At 32.4% G+C, this 19,126-nt stretch overlaps 1 protein-coding gene and 1 pseudogene across 1 annotated transcript; both read left to right on the top strand.

Moving 5' to 3' along the window:
* Positions 1-5,321: 5,321 nt before the first annotated feature.
* Positions 5,322-9,838, top strand: LOC100794612 (WPP domain-interacting protein 2). Its single transcript, XM_014774623.2, has 3 exons — positions 5,322-5,464; positions 5,677-6,715; positions 8,883-9,838. The coding sequence occupies exons 2-3, from the start codon at positions 5,704-5,706 to the stop codon at positions 9,626-9,628; spliced, it is 1,758 nt and encodes a 585-aa protein (XP_014630109.1). The 5' UTR covers positions 5,322-5,464; positions 5,677-5,703; the 3' UTR covers positions 9,629-9,838.
* A 2,071-nt stretch (positions 9,839-11,909) lies between these two features.
* LOC100778132 (berberine bridge enzyme-like 22) lies at positions 11,910-16,938 on the top strand (annotated as a pseudogene).
* The last annotated feature ends 2,188 nt before the right edge of the window (positions 16,939-19,126 follow it).

Genomic DNA, 19,126 nt, shown 5'->3' with positions numbered 1-19,126 from the left:
AGGCAATCCTAGTTAAAACAAAGATTTCCTTGTGAGACCCTTGGCCAACAATCAGATTTAGTCAAGATTTGGAGTGCTTTCTTCACTTGGGACATTATTTATGCTGAAATTACTTCTAAAGATATTCGATTTTATCCTTAACAACCTCAAATCTTTTCAAGACATTTGGGCTTTGCCAACTAACGCTAGTACCCATATATCTAAAAAAGACACATCCATATCCGATTCAAGGGGACAAGAGTCTAATCCCTAAAGTCATTGAAAAGGGAACCCCTAAAGTGAAGCTGCAATTTCAACCATCTTATTTCGAGAGTTGTTTTTTAAGCAAAATAGATTTTCATTTATGGTGGAAAGATTAGGGAGTGTTTGGTTTGGTTGTTTTTTGTTTTCATTTTCACTAAAAATAAAAAATGGTGATGGAAATGTATTTGGTTGGGTTTCTATTTTCATTTTCAGTAAAAATATTTTTCCAAATGAACCAAAAACTGGAAATAATAAAATCTCATTTTCAATTGAAACCAGGAATCTCATTTTGGATAAAATGAAAACGCGGTGACAAGGAATACAATTTTAAGCAAATCTAAAAATACATTTTCTTTTGAAAATGCATTTTCAGTGTGTTTATTTCTTGAAAGTAGAAAACAAGAAATCAAATCAAACATGTTTTCAGAATTCTAATCTTTTGAAAATAAAAACAATTTTCATAAAATAAAAACAGGAAATAAAAGCAGAAAATAAAAATGCAAACCAAATATACTCTTATTATTCTCAAAGTCTCATTTATATTCTTTATTGCGCATAGAAATTAATCAAGTCTCATGGTTCTGTGTAGGATACTAGCAAAAGGAGCAAAGGTAAATACGAGCTCGCTCATGAAATTAAAAATTTCAAATTTTTTTATCATATATGTTATCATCCAACTCACCCTATAGCTACCTTTCGAGAAGTTGTTTTTGCACTTAGAGAAAAAAATAGATCAAATTGTAGAGTAATAAACACTAACCACATAATAATTTACTAGATTTTGTCCACAAAATCTTCCTCTTTTTCCAAAAGCTTGTTTTGGCTTAAGTAAAGATCTTTGAAATCCTTCCTTGGTTTGAGAATTACTCATTTTTTCGCTATATAGAGACTTGAAAATGCCCCTTGCTAATAGAGCTACTTTTTCCAAAATTTATCTTGGTGACTATCAAAAATACCCTAAAATAGTCATTCTTGAGGAATGGGTGGATTGTGAAATGATAGCACCGGATGGTAAATTTCTTTTATTGAATGTTTATTTCTCTTTAATCCTAACTTCAAATTTTGAATGTGATCCCCTTATTTTTAGTGATACCCATTAAGATTCCCTATCAAGGAGAAGCAGAGAATTAGGAAGATGATGAGATAGGTACTTCCAAAGAGACTTCTCAAAAGAGGAAAGCAACCTCGTTTAGTACTGAAAGTAAGGTACTTTGAAATCTTATTCTCCCCATTTATCATCCTTAATGAATTTCTTTACTAATTGATGCACATTTTTTATAGGGTTATAAGAAAAACACTACTGATAAGAGTGATGGTAAGATCAAACTTCCTCCAAAACCCCCAAAAACCAAAGATCATGTGAAGGTAAGTTTTTCAACAAGAATTATATTGATTTTTTTTATCTCATTCTCTTTGGTACTCATTCTATGTATGTTAACCCTTTGATCCTCAACCCAAAAGAGAAAGATTTTGAAAGAAGTAGGTGTTTTTGATGAAGATATGCCAATGAATTCTTCATGCAAACATTCCTTTAGTGAAGTCAAAGAAAAATGTATTTTTCTTTTCAAATTTTGCTTTGTTTATTTACTTAAATTATACCTTATAGAAATTTCAAAATATTATAAAATTCATCTTTTATTCTTTTGAAAATTAAACATACTACTTTTTAGGAAAATTTAGGAAAAAATTATTCCACCTTTTCTGAGTCTAGAAAAGTGATTGAGACACACCTTTCAAATGGCATATTGAGAGATACATCTTGGCTATCTTACTCGCAGGATGTGAATGTAGTAGACCTTTCTTCCTCTCAGGTTCATTCGAACCCAAAAGATGGCAAGGTAATTCCTATAGAAAATTTACAAGTCTTTATCTAAAAACAATTTTGATTTCAAGTTTAACTTTATTTTTTTGATAGGATGAAGGAACTCATGACACTCCTGCTGTTAGTTCTAATGCCAAGAGCATTAATAAAGAATCAAATGGTAAGTAACTTCACCATTCTTTGATAGTCTGATTCTTTAAATGATTAACTAATCCTAACATTTTTAACTCATTAGTTTTAGACTCTAAAATGCATGTTTCGCCATTAGAGGTGAGGAAGGCAGCAGAGAAGAATGAGGAAAAATAGAAAAATGATGCTCAAAGCCATAGTGAATCATCTCCATCAAAATAATTGTCTCAACAAAAACCAATTATTAAAGAAAATGTCATGGATATCGATTCTAACATGAACAATTCTTCTAGCCCCATCATCGAAAAAGAAACACATGTAGAAGATGAAGTTGTTCAACCTAGAGAAGAAGAACCTTTGAATACAAATGCACTCACAATGATTGTTCTTGTTCCTCCTGTCGGAACAACTAAGTCTTATGAGCTTGTACCTGAAAAAGGTATGGAGTATTTTCCATTTTTCTTGATAATTTCTTAAAATAGATTTACCATTTTATCTAACATTTCTTTATTTTTCGTTAGGCACTGAAAAGCCAACAACATCAAACCAATAAGTTCAATAATTAGGATTGTTACTTACTACTTCTATGGCTTTACAACAATCCACAATACCACCAAGTGTTAATATTGAAGCTTCTCAAGTAGATGCGGATCCAATGGATGCAGACCCTTTCGCCTTCATAGATGTTTTGTCTTCAAATTCAATGCCTTCAAAAGCTTCTCAATCGAGTCTCAACAGGCATTTTACCCATTTCGATGAGGTTGTGGCCTGTTTCCAAAAACTTACTTTAGATTAGAACCTTGAAGATACTCTTTCGAATCCAAACTACAAAGGGCAACTTTAGCAAGCAATCAATGAGGTTTTTAAATTTGATGATCTCGTAGTTGATGAGCTTCATGAGGAAATGGAGTCAATCCTCAATGTCTTCAACAATGCTTTTGAGGCCCACCAACTTGTTACCAACATGCTGTTGACATTGCTGAAATTGAATCTTCGACAAAGCATGATCGAACTAAACTCATTCAAGCTCAAGAAGGATTTCAGAAAGCCAAAGAAAGTATTATGTTGATACAAGGACCAATAAAAAAACTGAAAAATTTGAACAAGATTTGGTCAAACAAGAAGAACTCTTGGCAAAGCTTATTAGACCAATCCAGGATGAACTTCAAACTGTTCGTGAAAAGCTTTCTGAGCTTCAAGCAACCAGAGAGACCAATAAAAAGAATAAAGTTTTTCTTTATTCTTCTGCCTAAGAAATTGTGCAAGAATTGAAGGGTTCTCTCATGAAGCGAATGAATTTATGAACACATTATCCACGTGGATCAAAACCTTCAATGAAATGAAGAGGAATTATTACATTAAATCTACAAATTCTTCATCAGTTGTAGAATCTTGAAATGATTTGTTTATTATTTTATTTTGGGACAACTTCGTTCATGTAATTTCCTTCTTGAACATTTGCACTTTAATTTCTAAGTTACAAGAATTTTTACTTCAATTATTATTGGCTTATAATTCTTTAGATACTTTTTGTTTATGGAACCAATATAATTGTCATTATTTACTTTGCGAATTGCATATGTGTTTACTGAAAAAACTCTTTCAACAACATAAGGTTCATCCCAATTTGGTGACCCTTTATCATAAACCTTAAATTTTTTTATCCATGGGTAATATTACTTTCTAAAGTAGATCTCCAACTTGAAAGAATTTTCTCTTAACCTTTTTATTATGCTTAACAATTTTTTCTTTTTGAAGAATAATCTTTTCTAAGGAAATAAAACTTTCTTCATCTAATAAATTTAATTCATCATACATTATATTCAAATAATCTTGCACATGAATTTCACATTATTTTTGTAATCAAATTGAATTCAAAATAATTTTGATGGGCAATACTGCTTCATGTGTTTCTGCCAAAGCTATATAAGTTTCTTATTCTCCCAAACATTACAATAAAACTCCATCAACACCCCTTTCATATAACTCATCTCCCAAAATCATATAATTCATAATTTTATATTTTGTCATTAGATCTACTTGTGAAGTTAATACACACAATCAATAGTGAACACTCATTCAATTTAAATGTCTCTAATTTGAAAAAGGATAAAAAAATATTTTGAACTATTAAAAACATATTTTTGTATACTCTTAAATTATAATTGAACTATTAATTTAATATATATTTTATGTACTATTATTTAATCATAAATTATCATATAATAAATTAGTTTATTTTTATAACATATTAAAATTTATTTCTGAAAGATTTGATAGTGTATTTTTACTGTTCAAAAAATTTAAATTTTCTTTTGAAGAGAGTAAAAAAAAAATTACATTAAAAGTGCATATTAATTAAACTCAATATTTATTATTTTTCAGTACATTTATTTTTTAAAATTATGTACCACTCACGAACTTGTGATCCAGGTACACGGCTCCCATGATATGATGCGACATCTCCATGTGGCCCACGTTACCCACTGTCGCTGTTTCAACTTTTCATCAAATCAACTACTATTATTAACCAATTAATTAAAAAATATTACTAAGCATTTTTTTTATTGTTTACGTATATCCTTTATAAAGATGATTTTATTCAATATATGATTAGATATTAAAATTACTATATTGTTCAAAAGAAAATTTTTGACAGCATGTTTTTTTTTTCTGTTTTTTTACAGCATGTTCAAAAAAGTTAAGGCATAATTTGTTGTCTAAAAAGTTAACTTTTTTTTTTCTCGCTAAATTCACTTCTGTTTATTATATTGATCCGAAATTTAATCAATATATTAGAAAGTAGAAACAGTATAAACTGTTTTCTCACTGTAATTCAAACATAAATTAATATGTATTTTAATTTTATGGACTTTAATAATGATTGTCTTAAAAATCATAACTATTATGTTTATTTTATTGATAATATAAAATTTTACACTGGCAGTGCTGGTTTATATTTTCAAAATGAATTTTAAAAATAAACTAACATGTTTTAACTGGTATAATTTATTAATATTTTATTATTTATTATACTTATTTTAATTAATTAATAATATTGAAATATTAATAAACGATAAAGGATATATCGATTACAGGGGACGAAAATAATAAATAAATGAATGTAATGATTTGTATGTATAAATAAATACTTAAACGTTATTACCATCTCCTTCGGTTGATCCCTTCTCCGACTATAAAACTGCAAATCCCATCAAAATCCCAATCTTTAGGGTTTCCATGTCCAATCCAAGGGATTCGTTTATGAAGGTAATCACTCAAAATCATAGATCCTCTCTTCTTTCTCTTTCTCTCTCTCATTCAATTTTTTTATTGCTTATTTATTCATTCGTTTCTGTCCCAAAAGTAACCGTTTTTTATTTAATTTTTTTGGAGTCTTTGTTTTGAAGTTCGTGAATTCTCATTTGATTTGTTACTTCAACCGCAATTAATTGTAAGTGGGTTTTGATCTCTCTGTCCAGATTTAGCGAAAAGGGTTGAAATTGATCATGGATTTGGGAAGCGAATCCGTGGAAGAGAACGAAGTGAATCATGATGGGAATGGAAACGGTGGTTCTTATGATGACGAGAAGATTGGGTTGGGTTTGGAGGGAAATTCGGATGTCAACGGTTCGGATCAAAAGGGAACGGTTGGCGAAGTTGAAGTGGGTAGTGCGGAAGGTGTGAATTCCAAAGGGACACCAACAAAGGGGTTTGGGTTGAAGAAATGGAAGAGAATTCGGAGGAATGTTGTTAAGGATCCAAATTCGAGTGTTGATTCGGGTAAAGTCTTGAAGAGGGGCTTGTCTGGCAATGCCAATTTGAGTGAAAGCCAGCCTTTTCTGCGCGATGTTAAGGAGAAGAATGAAGGATCTTCAAACATGTTTGGGAATGTAGTGTTCTCTGATGGCAATGTGATCCATGGTTCAAGTTCGGATTCTAGATATGCACTTGGATCTGGTTTTGTTGTTGGGACTGATTCTGAGAATAGCGAGGATCAGAGTAGCAAGTCTTCTACAGCGGCTAGTGAGCCCAAGTTGAGGCAAGAGAAAAGCCGTAGTAAGAATGTGAATTCAAAGCATTTAGCTAACTCGGCTCAACGAGTTCAACCGGGAAAGGGACGAACTGAAGGCAGTAAGAAACCAGGAGGAGGTGGAAGAGTGAAAATTGAGAAGGAAAATTCTTTTTCTAGTTTGGAATCTGATTCAAGAAGCTCCAACTTTAAGCAAGGTGTTTTTTCGGTTACTAGTAATGGAAAGCATACTAGTAGGCCAAATGTTTACGATGGAGTTAATAGTGGTGAAGCACACACTAATGAACATTTCACTGAGGGTGTTGAGGCTGGTTATGGTAACGAAAATGTTGTTGAGGATGAATATCTTTTACAAGAGAATTTGGGTACAAATTTGTCTTGGGATGTTACAGAAGAAAAAAGTGTGAACAACCAATCTTCAGCCGTTGAAGATCCTATAATTGAATCGGTTAGTTGCCTTCAGGCTGTCCAGGAGGCCCTTCAAGAAGGTTTGTCCTTTCTATTTTTCTAGAAAGTTTGATTCTTCTGTGTATCTTTGTCTGTGCACCTTGTTTGCAGTTGATATTGTTATGTTTCTTGGTTTTATAATCCTTGGGAGAATGTATGTTAATATATTACCTAATTAGCAGTTTCTTGACCTTTGGATTCTGTTGTGTGATTCAATTCAACTGCCAATAAAGCTGCCAACATGTTAGATATCAATGCATGAACTGACCTAATATTATTTTGGTCTGATTGGAACCCCATAACTGTTTAAACCTTATGATTTTTTGTTTTTCTAAACTCAACCAAAGGAAACCATTAATTTGGTTATGTTTAATCAGCTTGTTTGGTTCCTTGAGCACCCCTGATTCTAGAATATTGGAGGGTCTTATTGAATTAAGGAGTATGTTTATTGATGGAAAACGAAATTGTCTTTCTAATTTGAGTAGCAATTGCAAGTTTTTGGCATAATGTTGGACATTCTGATAAATATTTCACCGATGCTTTAAACGTGTTACCTAATTGATGCTTAGCCAATGGGTCTGAATAGGTTGTGAACTAAATCATTGAATGATCAATATTCTGTTTCCTTATATTTCTTATTCTTTTGAACCCCCTTTAAAATTCTTGATTGTTTTATTATATAACCTTAAAACTCTGATGGTCTACAGGTCTAGTCTAGTCTCCTTTCTAAGCCTTTTTGATAAATCAGATAATCCTATAATATTAAATTTAAAAACTGTTGTCCTCCTCTTGCATTGCATATGCAGCACTTTGCTGGTTGATGAATAGATGGAAAATATAAAATGAGCTTGTTGGAGAAGGTATGTTAAATGTTATAAATTTTTAAGATATACTATCATAAATGTAATTGTTGCATATTGGATTTTGCTTGTAAGTTGTCTTGTAGAGGATAGGTTGTATACTTGTATTTAAATCAAGTGGTTCAGCAGGCTAAATTTATTTATTGCTAATATCATGGATTGCCTTGACTAAATGTCCTTATGTGCATTGACCTTTTCCCCCGATGGGTGGACTGTCTATGGTTAATTGTCTTCATTTTGAGGCTATCATAGTTAATGTATTTGGTGTGTTTCCTTAATGGAATTCTGAATCTCTCATTCTCTCTCTGTGAAGATTATTGAATGGTTTGTCTGTTAGATTTCATCTATATTGAGAAATGCAAGAACTTATAGATAGCTAAATGAATGGAACCTGAAATTTGAAATATAATAGGAACTTGTCGGTTGACAATTTTTCATATTTTGTATTAATTTGATTGTGCAAGCTTACCTGCATATTTTAATGTTATTGTTGTAATATTTTCTTCCATATGGGCCCAAACTTTACTTCTGCTTCACTGTTTAACTCTTGCGGTTCACTGCTTACTGGTATTTTCTATTAAAACTTTGTTCTTTGTTTAGTAGGACCACCATTCATAACTTATTCTCTGTTTTCATTTAAAAAGTAACCTATTTGTCTCGTTACTGTGATATTGTTGTTGGTTATCTATTCAGGATCTGCCTCCTTTAAAGTGTCAAACCCACTTTAGAGGGTAAAGTAAGTAAATCTCAGTCATTGATGAAAAAATCAACCATCAATATTACATGTGCATGTATTACAAATCATTAACATGTTGGAATATCAACAGTTATTTTTTCATTAATGACAGAAATTACTTATTGTACCTTTACCCTTACTCACTTTAGAGAAGTAAAACCCATTTATTAAGAGATCATATAAATCCTAGACCCACTAATTTTTGTTGCTCCTATTAGTTGGCTAATATATGACCTGAGCCAGCAACTGGAAACAATGATGGGAGATAGGTTGTTGACTTTTTAAGCTACTTTCTACAATTCTACTTCCCTACCCTATCTTGTTTATTATTTACTGGAACAGCTTATGCTATTTTCTACTTATTAATATTTTAAATTTACGGTTTACAGAAATGATTAATGACAGTCTATATTGTAAGCTTTTCTTTAATCTATTTAGAGTTTGTTTGTTGATGCTGAAGTAGTTTATTTGCATACTACTGAGAAACAACTTTTTTCTGTTTATTTTTTATTGGTATGCTGAAGTTCCTTTTTTGTGTAAAGTGGTCTTTAACGGAAGAAAGAAATATGGCATGTGCCATTGCTAATGATCAATCTACATGTACTCTTGCAGAACTCCAGAAATTCAGGGAGATTGGGATTGAAGCTATTTCACCAGATGATGACTCAGCTAAGTGTAGCAGTGTATCTGCTGGTACTACTATTGATCTTGGACTTAATAAATCAAGCCAATCTGGTCAGTCTGGTGCAGAAGAAATTAGACAAACTGCTTCAAGTTCCTCAGATCCTCAGGTATTGAGCCTGACACAAAATATAAATATTTTGGAAAGCAAGTTGGAGGATTTACAGGGTGTGCTTGCTCTGAAGGACTCTAGGATTGCTGAACTCGAAGCATCCTTGAGTAGTGTTAAGATTTCTAGGGAAGAATCTGCAAGCACCATAGATTTGTCCGAGAAAAAATGTGAAGGGGTTGAGTCGGAGCTCGAGGGCCTTTTCAAGCTAAGGATTGAAGCTGAGGTTGAATACCTAGCCATCTCAAAGGTAATGCAGAACATGAAGGGTGGGGCAGGTATCCAACAGACATTATTGGAAGAACAAGAGAAACTGTCTGAAAATCAAGCGCAGATTCTCGACAAAGTTGTAGATGCAGAGAGTAAGGCTTCAGTGCTGAAGAACAAAACAGAAGAGTTGGAAAAATATTGTGGTGATAGTGTAGTAGTTGAGGAGTCTTTTGTGCTGCAGAGAAGGGTATGTAAGATGTCATTTTATCTTTTCATACAGTTTATGTTTTTAGTTTTGATCTTTTGGCTTTACATGTCACAGTTATCGCACAATTCTGGGATGGTTGTGCCCACTTAGGCCTGCAAAATTAGGTTCATTTTGTGCAATCTTAATAGTTTTTTCCTTTTCTTTTTTTCTCTTTTCTTTTCCTGATCTTTGAATGTAAAATTTCGTTGTTATAGAAAACTGACCCTTCTTTCTCTGGGTAGGGGGAGAGCGTGTATTTGCTCTCGTTGTTTTAATATCATTTTGTGCACAGCCCCTTGTAATTTGGGCTTGGCAAAACAATTGTTATTGTTACTTTTTTTGTTCTTCTTGAGTTTAATTTTAATAACATAGATTTGTATATTGTGAACAAATTAGAAATCATCTTAGATAGAATTTTAAAAATAATTATTAGGTTAAATTAGTTTTTTTGTCTTTTAATTTATTATTTAGGTTCAATTTAGTCTTTTAATTTTTTTTGGTTCAATTTGATTTTTTCTAATTTTTAATTTTTAGAACTGATTCAATTTGGTCTAGTTTTTTTTAGTTTAATTTGGTCTTTTAATTTTTAAAATGGATTCATTTTTTTTTTTGAAAAATGTATATTTTGTGGCAATTTAAAATTATTTAGTGATGGTTTTGAATCGTCACAAAGTGTGATTTTCTTACCATTTAGACTTAGGATCAAATTGAATTGATTTTAAAAATTAGAAAACCAATTTAATTTTTAATTTTTAAAATAATTATTAGGTTAAATTAGTCTTTTTGTCCTCTAATTAGGTTCAATATAGTCCTTTAATTTTTTTTTTTGTTGAATTTGATCTTTAAAACTGATACAATTTGGTCTTCTAGTTTTTTTTTTGTTTAATTTAGTCATTTAATTTTTAAAATGGATTATTTTTTTTTTTGAAAAATATATATTTTATGATGATTTAAAATTATTTAGTGATGGTTTTAAACTAACATAAAATATGGTTTCTTATCATTTAGACTTAAAGACTAAATTAAATCAATTTTTAAAATTAAAGAATCAAATTAAAAAAAAGACTAAAGAACTAAATTGAATCTAAAAGGTAAATTAGAGGAATAAAATTAATTTAACCTAATTATTATAAAAACCAATCTTATCATATGCAGTAATCCATGTCATGTTGGATGATAGTATTTTTTTTCTCTCACTATAATGCATTTTTTTCGTTAATTTTTTTTTGTTGTTGCTGTTATAGCTACCCTGATTTAAAATGCTTGTACTCTAGATATAACTGAAGTATTTTGTATTACCTGCCTGTTTTATAAGAAACAAGCTTATTCAAATCATGGTTTGGGACTTTCTCAATGAAAATCTATACAAGGGTAGGGGTGGAAGTCTGCAAAAATAGTTTTAAATGATTTTTTTTTAAAAGAGTTTTAAATGAAATTGATTTTAGTTAAAGTTGATTTTAATACGAAGTTATTTGCATTTGAATGTTTTTTAATTTAAAAGGAAGTTAAGAATAAAATCTAGTATAAAATATGGAGTTAATTATGTTTTAGTTCCTTGAAATTAGGAAATATATTTTTTAATCTTTCAAATGAAAATTTATATTTTTTAGTCTTTCAAATTTGAAACTTCTTTTGAAGAATTAAAAACATAATTAAGCCTATTTAATTTAAAGCAAAAGTTATTTAATAACTTTCACCAAAAAATAATTTTAGGTTTAGAATTTTTTTTAACGTGATTAAATATATGAAAATTTACCTAAAACTAAATTAATATTTAAAATTGTTTTCATAAATGTAAGCATGCACTAAATTCAGGGTTGATTGAGTTTGATGCTAGGCATGCAACTGCATGTTATAAGTTTCTAATAGCAAGGGATTAAACAATAATGTTGCCATTGAGAAGGAACTAGCATTGCAAAAATCACACATGAGAAATGTGGGGGTGAAAGACAATTATATAGTGCATCAACGTTCCATACACAATTATTTCTTTCAGCCTAAAATATTAAGTAATTATTTTCGAAAATTAAGCTTCACCATACAAGATATTAGCAAAATTGACATGACACGTGAGGGAGATTATAATTGCGGAACATATATGGATTCTGTCGCTCAACAAGGACTGTACTTTAACTTTATATGTGGCTGCCGATGTTGGGTATGCTAACTTGCCAAGTACAAATACAAATCAAATATTACCGTTTCAATCTCTGCTTTGGAAATATCACAACCCCTTGTTTATTATATTTTGGAATGTTTTGGACTCAAGGAAAAAATAGCTTCAGCATGTTCTCTACTACAATATTTTCTCTTTTTATGTGGACAAGTCAAGTGTTCTATATACATAGAAACAAAACTCAATCAACTAAAGGGTAGAGAAGAAAACACGGAGATGGGTTATCTTGCAGTGTTTCTGACACTGGTTCTTTCAATCTCATGTACTGATTCTACCTTGGTTGAGAAGAAATTCAGACAGTGCATGTTAATAACCAGAGTTCATGGCAATTTTGAAGCCATTGAAAAAATGCTCTTCAACTCATCATCCTCACTATATCCACAAGTCTTGGATGTTGGACATTTTAGTGTAATTGATCTCTTTATTATGTTAAAATAAGAGTGCACGCTTATTTTAATGTAATAACGAGATGTTCGGTTTAGGCAAATTTTGGAAGTTACATGGAAGTTACTAAAACTTCCATCAACGGTTGGAAGTTACATGGAAGTTACTAAAACTTCCATCAACGGCAGTCTTTAAAAAAGAAATAACTTCCATTAACCGCCAAAAACCACCTGTTCTTTGATCATAAATAATCATTCTGGTTTAGAAAGCATAACGGGTGACAAAACATATAAGACCAAAACAAAACTCTTGAATTATAATCTTCTGATTTTATCCGATTGAACAATTTTGGTTGAACCCCGAAAATTGATTCAATCTGAAAGTGTTATACACGACTTCAGATTTATCCAGTATCATCTCGATTTTTCAAATTAACCAACAAAAGATTGAATCAAAACTTTTCGAGATGTCGAACGATAGTTCGAAGATGACAAGCAAGTTTGCGAAGTTGGACAAGTTTGAAGGGCAGGATTTCAGAAGATGGCAGAAGAAGATGCACTTTCTCTTGACAACATTGAATGTGGTGTATGTGCTGAGTACATCGATGCCGGTGTATATGGAAGACGAAACTCTGGATCAAGCAAGGAAGCGTTCGAAATGGGAGAACGACGATTACATTTGTCGTGGACACATTCTGAACGGTATGTCTAACTCTCTCTTTGATATTTATCAAAATGTTGAGTCTGCTAAGGAATTATGGGACTCTCTTGAATCCATGTATATGGCAGAAGATGCTTCAAGTAACAAATTCTTCGTTAGTAATTTCTTTAATTACAAAATGATTGATTCGAGGCCTATTATGGAACAATATAATGAACTGCTGCGGATTTTGAGTCAGTTTACTCAACATGATTTGAAAATGGATGAATCCATTGCAGTTTCATCTATAATTGATAAACTGCCTTCTTCTTGGAAAGACTTCAAGCATACCTTGAAACATAAGAAGGAAGAGTTGACTCTGGTTCAACTCGGTAGTCATTTCATGATTGAGGAGTCGCTGAGGGCTCAGGAAATTGACAAAGTCAATGATAAAAACTTAGCAGGTTCCTCTTCCGTTAATATGGTAGAGGAAAGTGGAACAGTTAAGCAAAATTACAATGCTAAAGGTAACAAACGAAAATTTCAAGGAAATAAGAACAAAGGTCCAAACAAACAGACAAAATTTTCATGTTGGAAGTGTGGGAAACCTGGTCATTTAAAGAGGGATTGCCGGGTGTTCAAAGGAAAGAACAAGGCTGGTCCAAGTGGGTCTAATGATCCTGAAAAGCAACAAGGATGATGACGTTGCTTGGTGGTTTGATTCGGGAGCAACAAGCCATGTGTGCAAAGATTGTCGTTGGTTCAAGGAATTTAGACCAATCGATGATGGCTCTATTGTGAAGATGGGCAATGTTGCAACTGAACCAATCCTAGGATTAGGTTGTGTGAATTTAGTTTTTACTCCTGGAAAAAGTTTGTATTTGGATAATGTCTTATTTGTACCTGGTATTCGTAAGAACTTATTGTCTGGTATGGTTTTAAATAATTGTGGTTTCAAGCAAGTACTTGAAAGTGAGAAGTACATCTTGTCAAGACATGGTTCGTTTGTTGGATTTGTTTATCGTTGTAATGGAATGTTTAAATTAAACATTGATGTTCCTTTTGTTCATGAATCTGTTTGTATGGCCTCGTGTAGTTCTATACCTAATATGACAAAATCAGAAATTTGGCATGCTAGATTAGGACATGTTCATTACAAAAGATTAAAAGATATGTCAAAAACAAGTATGATTCCTCCTTTTGATATGAACATTGAAAAATGCAAAACTTGCATGTTGACCAAGATCACTAGGAAACCTTTTAAGGATGTTAAAAGTGAGACTAAAGTCTTAGACCTTATTCATAGTGATCTGTGTGATTTGCATGCTACTCCATCATTAGGTCATAAAAATTATCTTGTTACTTTTATTGATGATGCATCAAGGTATTGTTATGTATATTTATTAAATACAAAAGATGAAGCTCTTGATAAATTTAAAATTTATTAGAAAGAGGTAGAACTTCATCAAAATGGGCTAAACAAAACTTTTCGTACGGATAGGGGAGGTGAGTATTATGATCCGATTTATTTTCAATCTACTGGAATAATACATCAAACTACAGCTCCCTATACACCACAACAGAATGGTGTAGCCGAAAGGAAGAATAGAACCTTGAAAGAAATGGTGAATTCCATGTTATCCTATTCGGGTTTAAGTGAAGGATTTTGGGGTGAGACTATGTTGACAGCCTGTTACTTGTTGAATTGAATTCCTAACAAAAGGAATAAGGTTACCCCATATGAACTTTGGCTAAGGCACATAGTCAAGTGTATAATGGGAAGTCTAGACACTTGGGTGTTAGACACAACATGGTTCGGGAGTTAATCATGCATGGTGTGATATCAGTGGAGTTTGTGAGAACTCAGCATAATTTGGCCGATCATTTAACCAAAGGGTTAAGTAGAGATCTCGTGAAAAGGTCGGCTGTGGGATTAGGATTAAAGGCCATCTGAAATCTCTTATGTTAAGATACCCAATTCCCATCTAATATGACATTAGGTGCTGAATTCAATGTGGAAAGCTTAACATGTAGAGATTGGAACACATCATCGAAAGTATCCCAAAAGGTATGTGTTCGGTTCTGTAAGTTAAGGAGGTTGAAGTATAACTTCTCAATGGTTCTTTTGAAAAATTGCATTTGCAGGTGCAAGAAAGAAAAGAACTACCTATATAAGCATGAAGTTTAGTCACTTCAAGAAGCTGGGACTTGGCTTTGATATGCTTATGAAGGATAGGGACACAGGCTAGTAAACTAGTGTCAAGTAAGAGTAATGTTATAAACTATTGTGCAGATTATCTTCATGTATTCATTATGAATAGAAAGAGTTCAATCCTTAGTGACACCCTGATATTCGAATATTTGAAACGTGTAATTTGCTAAGATGAAATTCAATTGTCACGATATTTCATCTATGCAGTAGTTTGTTGTATGTTATGACTTTGGTGATTTGATCGGTAATTACACTAAAATGGGGGATGTTTGTTGGACATTTTAGTGTAATTGATCTCTTTATTATGTTAAAATAAGAGTGCACACTTGTTTTAATGTAATAACGAGATGTTCGGTTTAGGCAAATTTTGGAAGTTACATGGAAGTTACTAAAACTTCCATCAACGGTTGGAAGTTACATGGAAGTTACTAAAACTTTCATCAATGACAGTTTTTAAAAAAGAAATAACTTCCATTAACCGCCAAAAACCACCTGTTCTTTGATCATAAATAATCATTCTGGTTCAGAAAGTATAACGGGTGACAAAACATACAAGACCAAAAACAAAACTCTTGAATTATAATCTTCTGATTTTATCCGATTGAACAATTTTGGTTGAACCCCGAAATTTGATTCAATCTGAAAGTGTTATACACGACTTCAGATTTATCCAGTATCATCTCGATTTTTCAAATTAACCAACATTGGAATCATTGGAGCAAAATCCTAGATGGTTGAATTCTTCAAGGAAGCCTCTCCTCATTCTAACACCTTTCCATGAATCAGAAATTCAAGCAGCTATTCAATGCAGCAAAGAACTTGGGCTGCAGATCAGAGTCAGAAGTGGCGGCCATGATTATGAAGGGCTATCATATCTTTGTAAGGCCCCTTTTGTGATGGTTGACCTCATCAACATCCGTTCCATCGAAATTAACCTTGATTATGAAACAACATGGGTTCAGGCTGGGGCATCAATAGGTGAACTTTACTACAAAATTTCAAAAGCAAGTAAAGTGCACGGATTTGCGGCAGGAACCTGTGAATGGAAAGATTCATGATCGAAAATCAATGGGGGAAGATGTTTTCTGGGCCATAAGAGGAGGTAGTGCTACTAGTTTTGGAGTCATTCATGCATGGAAGATCAAGTTGGTTAGAGTTCCACCTATTGTTACAGGGTTCAACATTCACAAAACACTAGAAGAAGGAGCCACCAAGCTCATTCACAGGTGGCAACACATAGCACATGAATTGCATGAGGATCTTTTCATTAGAATAGTTGCTCAAAATAGTGGTGACAAATCAAAAACATTCCAAGCAACCTTCGAATTTCTCTTCCTTGGAAGACACGACAAGTTAATCCAACTGATGAATGAGAGTTTCCCAGAATTGGGATTGCAGGCCAAAGACTGCACTGAAATGAGCTGGATTCAATCAGTTTTATTCTTTGCTGGATACAACAAAGAGGACCCTCCAGAACTCTTGCTTAACAGAACTACCACGTATAAAAGCTCTTTCAAGGCCAAGTCTGACTTTGTAAAGGAGCCAATACCAAAAACTGGCTTAGAAGGAATTTGGAAAATGCTTCTAGAAGAAGAAACGTTAGCCTTGCTGTTAATGGAACCATATGGTGGTAGAATGAATGAAATTTCAGAATCTGAAATCCCTTTTCCCCACAGAAAGGGAAACTTGTACAACATACAATACTTGGTCAAGTGGGAAGTGAATAGCAAGGAAGCATCCAAGACGCACCTGCACTGGGCTAAAAGGGTTTATAGATACATGACTCCTTATGTCTCAAAGTCTCCAAGAGCTGCCTATTTCAACTATAAGGATCTTGATTTAGGCAAAAACAAGTATCACAACACAAGCTACTCAAAAGCTAGTGTTTGGGGCAAGAAGTACTTTAAGGGAAACTTTAGAAGATTGACACAAATTAAGACAAAGTTTGACCCTCAAAATTTTTTCAGCAATGAACAGAGTATTTCTCTCCTGCATACCCATCCTTCTTAGTTCTTAACATAAAGAACATGCATTACATTTTTTGGAGCACCTAGAACATTTGTGTAATACTTAAATTATGTTAATCTTCTGCTAGACCCAACCCTAAAAACTATACTGCTTTTGTATACATTTCAAAGGTAGGAGATGCAAATTCAAAAATAGATATCATGTATTTTCATATCTCATTAGAATGTACCCTCCTGTTGCCAATTATGTTAGTCTAATGACCCTTCCTAAGATGTCTGCTCAAGCTTTCGTTCCTTACCTATTATCTACACTTCATTTCTTTTTGTCATAAAATTGCTAAGGAAAATGATTAATGCCACAATTTTGAGATGTGACTAAACACGTAGCAGAGTAAATATTTTTTATGTGTAAAATTGAAAATTATTGAATTTCATGATTAATTGATTTGCACAATTGCACTTTCCCCATGCTGATTTGGGGTTTTGGACTATTGTTGTGACCATGCATCAAATTGGATTAGTTTCAATGCCAGTTTTGTTATAATTTTCTTTGTTTGGTCTTCTGTTGATTGATGTATTTTGTTTGATAAAAATATGGCTTTGAATGTATAACCTAATATATTTGTTCCTGTGAACCCAATTATTAAGTGATCCAATTTGGGATTTAGGAATCACCATGTGTTTATATGTTTATTAGGTCAAACCCAATAGGTAAGTGTATTGAGTTAGTGTGTAGGGCCTAATGGGTTTAATATCCATGATGTTTGGATATCAAGTTACCTTTCTATTTTAAGAAGGACATGATCCTTACTTGACTCATGTTCTCTTTGACGGCTTATTGTTCCATCCAATAGTCGATTGATTTGTAAAAAAGGGGAGATCAAGAGGAAGATCTTGTTCTTGATGTGATGTATACGCTTGTATATGCCCTTCCACAAGATCAATTGATTGGTCTAAATATACACAAACCTGAAAATCAAATGTCTGGCTACATAATTAAAGGGTCTATTTGTTGTTTTGTATATTATTATTAAACCAAATATTTTGTTCACACCTGATGCAAGTTAACACAAGGAACAAACTGCTCAAACTCATTCATATTATTTATTCACACTTTGTGTTGCAATGGATGCGGTTATGGTCATTGCAATGGATGTGATGATGGTCATGAAGGTGGGTTAATTGTAATATTTTTGGGTGTGATAATTGAGATTTTTTTATTGATTTGACTTTTGTTTTGTGAATCTTTTAGAGATTTGTTGATTATACTAGATTTTAACTCATTTTTTAAAAAATATTTTAATCTCAATTGTCTATTATTTTTAATTTTGATATGATGGTTATAACTAGTTGTTCTCACGTAAGGTGTTTTCACTTGAGATTTGGTGCTGGCTATCCACTGCACAATCGCCATAGAGCAGCTGAGCAGATTCCAATTGTATCAGTGTTTTATTTTCGTTTTCTTTTTGGTATTGAATCTCTCTAGTACATTCGGACCACAACGAGAGTACGAATAGAAGTTTAGTTGTAACCTCTTTGAGAACATATTGGGAACACAAGGTGTGAATAAGTGAATAAACAATATGAGAGTTTGTGTCAGAACTCAGAACCAATGACATGGAAATTTCCTTTCTCATGCCTCTTCTTTATTGTACTTACAATTACAATATAAAACAACTAACCTTTTTCTTGAAGGGTCTATCCCTTTTTTAGCAGTTTATTCCTTAACTTGCATTAAGTGTGAACAAAATATTTGGTTTAATAATAAGATACAAAGCAACATATAGACCCTTTAAGCATGTAGCTAGAGGTTTGATCCCCAAATCCATGTACTTAGAAGAACATCTATTGAGAGAACGTAGTTCCTTAAATGAATATCAGCACCTCAAAAGATTTTTTTTACTTTTTGGCCAGGAGATGTCCCAAGTTTATAAAAAATGACAATGTGAAAACTTAAAACATCAAACAACTTCACCATTGAAAGTAATCCAATGTGATGAATGGTCACTCCAATAGCCCAAAACTCCAAATCAATGAATCACGAATTTCATTTTTTTTTCAATTCTACACATCACAGCATGTCCTTTTAAATTACTAAGCAACATGTGAAGTCACATCTCAAAATTGTGACAATCATTTTCCTTAGCAATTTGATGACAAAAAGAAATGAAATGTAGATAATATGATAGGAATGAAAGCTAGAGCAGACATAATTAGGAAGGGTCATTAGA

Source organism: Glycine max, chromosome 4, assembly GCF_000004515.6.
Source record: "Glycine max cultivar Williams 82 chromosome 4, Glycine_max_v4.0, whole genome shotgun sequence".
Lineage (NCBI taxonomy): Eukaryota > Viridiplantae > Streptophyta > Magnoliopsida > Fabales > Fabaceae > Glycine > Glycine max.
Note: the sequence above shows the minus strand (reverse complement) of the source record. Positions and strands in the feature narration are given on the sequence as shown.